The sequence below is a fragment of the Rattus norvegicus genome, chromosome 10 (assembly GCF_021556685.1).
Source record: "Rattus norvegicus strain SHRSP/BbbUtx chromosome 10, alternate assembly SHRSP_T2T, whole genome shotgun sequence".
Classification (NCBI taxonomy): Eukaryota; Metazoa; Chordata; class Mammalia; order Rodentia; family Muridae; genus Rattus; species Rattus norvegicus.
The window spans coordinates 91,382,061-91,389,386 of NC_141543.1; the positions used below are offsets into that span (position 1 = coordinate 91,382,061).

The 7,326-nt window shown below is 53.5% G+C and overlaps 1 protein-coding gene across 1 annotated transcript; it reads right to left on the reverse strand.

Annotated features, from left to right (window-relative positions):
- Positions 1-2,608: 2,608 nt before the first annotated feature.
- Positions 2,609-7,326, reverse strand: Krt19 (keratin 19). The gene is given in 6 exon segments (NM_199498.2): positions 2,609-2,975; positions 3,088-3,213; positions 3,372-3,533; positions 3,834-3,990; positions 4,204-4,286; positions 6,842-7,326. Coding segments are annotated over 6 exon segments (1,212 nt in total). The 5' UTR covers positions 7,271-7,326; the 3' UTR covers positions 2,609-2,720.

The following is a 7,326-nucleotide window of genomic DNA, read 5'->3' on the forward strand; positions in this document are numbered from 1 at the left end:
CAGCAGAGTGGATAGATATGTACCAGTTCCTGGCCTTTGCCCATAAGAGCCAAGCAGGCACCCCTGGAATAGGCACCTCCCTCCTGGAGATGAGGCCACGCTGCCCAGTGGGGAGACACTAACTGGGTTCTATCTGTCTCACACATAGCTCAGCCCCTCTGAGCCTAGATCATGGGCCCAGAGCTAGCACCATCATGAGCACCAAGATGGCATCTGCAGAAGGAAGCTACCTAAACATTACCCTCCCCCCTCCATTTACAGTTTTCCTGACCCCTAGATTGGTTCTGGGGATAAGGTAAATAACCTCTGACCTTAGAGTCCCATTTCTGTTTCTTTCACCAGGAATATGGCTCTGGGCAATAATTCGACCTCTCTCTCTCTCTCTAGAGCTTCAATCTATGCAAGGAAAATGAAAATAACTCCGTACGTAGATATAACTGATGGGTAGACAAAGCAAGGTGGCTGATGGGAAATGCAATACAAACCAGAGTAGTGGCCATGATGGCTTCCGTGGTGGAAAGACCCTCTCTACTCTCAGCCCCACCCCTGTGCCCAGATCAACCCATAAACCTCTCTCAGGCCTTTCCACCCTGCGCACACAAAGAAAGGCTTCATCCCACACCCCAACCTGCAGCCTTCTGTGCTGATGGCCCAGTCACCTGCCACAACTATGTGGGCCCACACCCCACCCCACAGTCACATTCCAGGGGCCCCTGGGGCTGAGGGAGGGTTTCTGCTGTGACAAGGGAGGCTTTTATACACAGGGACAAGGATCTCCAGGCAATCTGAGACTGAAGCGCGGGCCTGGTCTCTGCCGCCAGCTCAAATCCTCCTGAGAATTTAAGCGCTGAAAGAGAGGGTGTTGAAAGGCAGGGGAGGAGAGGACGAGTATGGGGTGGGAGAGAAGAGGGAAACTCAGGAACCACGCTTTTATAATCAGCTTTATGATTTGGAGCAAGCTAAGGTAGGAAGACCTACAAGGGAAAGGAAGAAAAAAAGCACCTCCTTCAGGCTTGGCAGGAATCGTGGCACAAGGGCAGCCAACACTTAACTTGCTTCCCTAAAAGGCCTCAGAGGGGGTACTGAGTAAGGCCAGGGTCCTTTACATGTCCCCTCCCTGCCAACTGTCGTGAGAGCCAGCACCCTGCAGCCAAGGCCTGGTTTTATGAGTCCATTTATTTACCTTGAATTGGCCTCAGCTCTTGGCAGCCGAACTGTAAACCACAGGGTCACCATACCTACCCAGGGGCAGAGCTGTACCAGGAAGCTGCAACTTTGTTCCTTTATGGGCTCAGGGCAGGCTTCAGACAAGCCAGGTTGGGGGCCTGTGTGGGAGGACTAGGTCACAGCCTAGACCCATTCCAGGCTCTGGGCCCAGGTAGGAGCTGGTGAGGGTTGAGGGGGGGTTGGGGGACTTACGCAGGGCTGCTACATAACGAATGTGCCAGTACCTGCACACAGACGTATGCTGGCAAGGACACCCTGTCCAGCCTTGTTTTAGACAGAATGTCTAAATCTCAAAGCTCCAGCGTGGGTTAAGTTAACATGTCAGGACCAAATACCTCCGGAGGTCCCTGTCCTGAACCTTCTTCCTCCGGAGCAAGGCCAGGAGAAATGTTGTCAACTCTAGGAGACCATTTGGGTCCCGGTGACTAGGAACCGTCCAGCTCTGACACCAGCTCTGTGCTGTCTAACTGCGTGTGCCTCAACCAAGGATTCCATTTCTCTGAACTCATTTCCTGCCGTATATAAGGCAGCTCATCCTACCTGCAGAGCTGTTTCCGTTCATGGCACATAGCAAGTGTTCAGTCTCTATTCACTCCGTAACTTACACCCCAACCTGAGAGAGTACAATGGAAAGAACACTATGTCTGAGCCCCAGCAGTGAAATGCCTCCCGCCCAAGCATGAGGACCTGACTTCCGATCCCCAGGGCCCATGGGAAGAGCCGGTGCGGGGCCACAAGGTGACTTTGTGGGTAAAGGTGTGTTCCGCCAGGCCTGACAACCTGCGTTTGCTCACCAGAGCGCGTGTAGGTGGAGAGAACCGATTCCTAAGAGGTGTCTTCTAACGTTCACATCCCCACAGTGGTGTGCTTGGGCATACAACCCCGCCTGCACACACTACGTAGATAAGTAAGTCTAAAAAGAACACACCCGGGGAAAAGGCCAGGGGTGGGCATCGCACATCTGGAACCTCCATAGGAGGAGGTGAAACGGGTCCCTGGAAACTCGCCAGCCGGGCCACCCCACTAAATCAGTGAGCCACAGGTTCAATGAGAGACCTCGTCTCAAAAGGACCGAGGATTGAACACAGAAGGTACTTGTGTTCACCTCTGGCCTACGAAGACACCCTGCTGAGTATTGCAGCAGTCCCATGTGCAACCAACCCCTGGACCCCTCTAAACACCACTTTAGCTCTCTGAAGTGGAACCGAGATTGTGAAAGTCAATGTACAAGTCATTATCTAACCAGAATTGCCATAGCTGTCGCAATGTGCTCTTGCCCCCTCTCCCTTGTCCTGGGACGGGGTGGACTCCGGCTCAAATAAAACAAGGAGCTAAAACATGACCCATCCCTCATCGGCTGAAGTTAAGCAAGGCATCCATTTTCCCTTGGAGGATAGTTTTATTGACAAGTCAAGGGAAGGGCTGGTGTGAACTTTATCATGCCCCTCCCTGGGGAAGTCGCACTGGTAGCAGGGTAGGAGGCCAGGATCAGCTCAGAGGGCCTTGGCGATGGACAGACTGTTGTAGTGGGCTTCCTGGCCCTCAAGCAGGCTGCGGTAGGTGGCGATCTCCTGCTCCAGCCTCGACTTGATGTCCATGAGCTGCTGATACTCCTGGTTCTGGCGCTCTGTGTCAGCACGCACGTTACTCAGCTGGACTTCAATACTGCTGATCACACCTTGGATGTGTGACAGCTGGGCTCCGTAACGGGCCTCTATCTCTGCCACAGTGCCTTCCAGGGCAGCTTTCTGAGGGGAGGAAAATGGGACATGACTCAGCAGAGGCAGGTTCCCGAACTTGGGCACAGCCTCTGAGGTTGCCAGGGTACAAGTGTGCAGGCTATGGGGTAGAGACACATACCATGCTGAGCTGAGACTGCAATTCAATCTCAAGGTCCTGGACCTTACGTCGGAGTTCCGTGACCTCAGTCTTGTTTATCTGGATCTGCGTAGTGTGGACAGCGACCTGGGTGTTCAGCTCATCAATCTGTAACAAGACAACCGAAGAGAAAATAAGCAACAAGCTTGTGTGTGTGTGTGTGTGTGTGTGTGTGTGTGTGTGTGTGTGTGTGTGTGTGTGTTGGAGGGGGGTGAATCAGGGTCTCTCCTTACCACCCTCACAGGTTACCAGTGTCTTCTGCATACCTGAGTAAGGTACCAGGCTTCAGCATCCTTCCGGTTCTTCTCTGCCATGGCCTCATACTGACTTCTCATCTCACTCAGGATCTTGGCTAGGTCAATGCCTGGTGTGGAATCCACCTCCACACTGACCTGGCCACCCACCTGGCTCCTCAGGGCACTAATTTCCTGTGAAGACGCCAGAGACAGGGGCATGTCAAGACCTAAACATTCTGGACTTGGACCAGGTCACTCCCCCTCAAAAGCGCCCTGAGTCAAAGAGGCCTGGTTTGGAGGTGCAGGTCTAGGAGCCAGCACCAGAGAGTAGATGTGTGTACTGGTCACATTGCCCTGCTGGAACTGTGAGAGGTATGATCAAAGACAGGGCCATGGTGATGGCGTAAGAGATGAGGCCATGATCAGTGAGCCCAAGATAATAGTGTCTCTCAGTTCTGGGACAAGATACTCAGAAGGCCCAGCCTGACCCACCTCCTCGTGGTTCTTCTTCAGGTAGGCCAGCTCCTCCTTCAGGTTCTCTATCTGCATCTCCAGGTCGGTCCTGGCCAGGGTCAGCTCATCCAGCACCCGGCGCAGGCCATTGATATCAGCCTCCACACTCATGCGCAGGGCCTGTTCTGTCTCAAACCTTTCCAAGGAGATAGCTGCAGTCAGGGGAGTGCTGGCTCTGGCTCGGCCAACTTTCCCGGGGTCTGTAGGAGTCTGTGGGGGTTTGCTTCGAGCCAGCTCAGGTGGAGAAGGACAGAGGCCAGGCCTCCACTGCCTTAAGCACTATAAAGGCCTCCGGTTGCTCCCATTTCAATTCCCTGGCTTCTGCAGCCCCCAAAGCAGGAACACTTACTTGGTCCGGAAGTCATCTGCAGCCAGGCGGGCATTGTCGATCTGTAGGACTATCTTGGAGTTCTCAATGGTGGCGCCAAGGATCTGGAAGGGAGGAGGCAGGCAGTTGGCACCAGTTTGGCAAACTGGCATCACCTATCTACTTTCTTCCCAAAGAAGGAGAGAGGAATGAATACCCCCCACCCCCACTCCCTAGATACTACCCTCTAGTCTGCTCTCTGGGAGGCTTTGGCATAGAAACACAGCCCCAGAGCTGGCACCGTACAGGAGGTTGGGTGAAGGGAAGCAGGAAAAGAGTCAATTCCAGAAGGACATGTCAAAGACCTGTGCAAGTGAAACTCTAAGTGGTCTGAAAAGGGCCTAGAAACAAGAAGCATTAAGAATCACTTATCCCAGGGGCTGGAGAGGTGGCTCAGCGATTAAGAGCACTGGGTATACCTCCAGAGGACCAGGGTTCAATTCCCAGCACCCACGTGACCGCTCACAACTGTCTGCAACACCAGTTCCAGGGGATCAGACACCCTCACACAGACATGCATGCAAGCAAAACACCGATATACAGAAAAAATAAATAAATAAATAAATAAATCCCTTTAAAAGAAAGAAAAGAAACATCTAATCCCTGTCCGTATCCCACACTTGGAGCACATTCCGCTCCACAATGTGCCAGGTACCTCAGACCCCCTTCATGGTCACTCAGCCTCGCTCCCAGGTTAGTACTGCCACTGTATATGACTGGAAATCCTGAGTTTACCCAATCTGAAGACTCTCTGGTCTGAGGGGTTCATTCAAATCATCGAGGCCATCACTGATTTAAGTACCGGGGCTCAGTGTTTTTCAAAGATTAAGGGCATGGCCACTCATCGAGTTATCACCATATCTGCATGATTTTTTTGGTTTGGTTTGGTTTCCTCTGGTTTGTTAGAATTTTAGGGAGTGAGGGGTTGGGGATTTCGAGACAGGGTTTCTCTGTGTAGCCCTGACTGTCCTGGAACTCACTCTGTAGACTGACCTCAAATTCACAGAGATCTGCCTGCCTCTGTCTCCCCAAGTGCTGGGATTAAAGGAGTGTGCCACCACACCCTGGCTCTGGTTTGACATTTTTGAGACAGAGCCTCACTATGGAGCTCAACTGGCATCAACTTCGTCATCCTTCTGCCTCAGTTTCCTAATGTTGGATTGTACGTGTAAGCCACCGTGCTCAGTTACATAGATAGTTGGGGTGATTTGTTGAAGAAAACAGCAGACAATAAAAATCAGAGCAGAGGGTTGGGGATTTAGCTCAGCGGTAGAGCGCTTGCCTAGCAAGCGCAAGGCCCTGGGTTCGATCCCCAGCTCCGAAAAAAAGAAAAGAAAAAAAAAAATCAGAGCAGAGCATTCACAGCAGAGCAAGAAGTGCTTGTAGATCTGTGTGCTGTGGGTGTGTGGGAGGGAGAAGGGACGAGGCAGGAGAAGGAAGATGTGGGCTACCTAGGATTCTAGCTGTCCATCACCGGGTCAAAAAGCACTGCTCTATCGGTTTGCTGTGTGCCCAGCTCGGTGCTAGGTTCACACAGCACTGGGAAATGCCCTTGAGAACTGCATGTTGCGGGAACTAGCTGGGAGGAAGCTATTAAATGGAGCACCAGTCTCTGGTGCGTTTCTTCAGGCAGGACTTAGCTCTTCCCTAGGAGTGAGGGCTGGGCCCCACCCAACCAGCCTGTTGGATGTTGGAGGCCATAGAGACTTGCAGGTTGCCTTCTCTCTGCCCGGTACTCCAGGAGAGAGGTCCACAGAGGCAGAGGGAACAAGCTCTACCTCCCTGTGATTTACTAAAAGTTTTATCTTTCTTTTGTTTCATGTTAGAGTTGGGTGGTGGTGGTGGTGGTGGTGGTGGTGGTGGTGGTGGTGGTGGTGGTGGTGGTGGTGGTGGTGGTGTGTGTGTGTGTGTGTGTGTGTGTGTTGCAGACGGTTGGTGGAGAGGTGGGAGCCCAAAGACTCATGTAGCCCTGACTAGAGTCAAGTTAATTGTAGCTTACTACGAACTCACCCTCTAACCTCTACACCTGATCCTGAGATTACCCGCCGAGCTACCGTGCCTGACTGCAAGGCTTTTTAAAGATGTGGTTTTACTATGCAGCCCCCAGTCTTTACATTCTTCTCATAGCTCCTTGCGAGCCTCGGTCCCCTGGGCTGGAGAGGAATGAGAGGACAGAGGCTGTGAAGAAAACCAGACGCCCCGCGCACGACCCGAGAAAACAATGCTGAAGATTCCCAGAAGAGGGTCTGGCTCAGGTGAACTCCGAACCTACAGACTAATAATATCCTGCAGCGCACCAGTCCCCACCCCAACTGAGGCTGAGGCTCGAGGTCTTCACCTCTGAGCAGCCCAGAGCTGTATTAAATTGCTCTCACTTTGGATATTCCGGACCCTCTCTCCTAGCAGGTCCGCACGGTCTCTGAAAGCGCCACCCACTTAACCTAAGTTCCCTTCCGCCCCGCCTCCACTCGAATCCCAGGATCCAGCCCAGACTTTGTGCCCCACCCTGCAGGTTCTCCTTGTAACGGGCTTCCCCACCCGCGGGCTGAGTTTCCACAACCTCCCCGCCCTGCCGCACCACCCCAGCAGGTGCACCTTCCAGGGCCCGGCCGCTGCCCACCTTGTCGCGCAAGTCCTCGATGGTCTTGAAGTACTGGCTGTAATCACGGAAGGGCCCGGGTCCCTGCTTCTGGTACCAGTCGCGAATCTTCACCTCCAGCTCGCCATTAGCCTGCTCCAGGGCGCGCACCTTGTCCAAGTAGGAGGCGAGGCGATCGTTCAGGTTCTGCATGGTGATCTTCTCATTGCCACCCAGCAGCCCATCGGTCACAGTCAGGGCCCCACTAAAACTTCCACCGCGTCCTCCGACATAGCCCCCGGAGGATGAGGACACGATGCGGGTCGAGGACACGGACACGCCACGGCCACCTGAGCCCCCATGGATGCTAGGTGCGCGGAAAACACCCCCTGACCCAAAGCGCACGGGACCCCCGCCCATGCCCCCATAGGAAGACATGGCTGAGGACTGGCGATAGCTATAGGAAGTCATGGTGAGGAGGAAGACCTGAGCAGAGGGATAAGGGACGCGGGTCTGAGAGCTGCTGA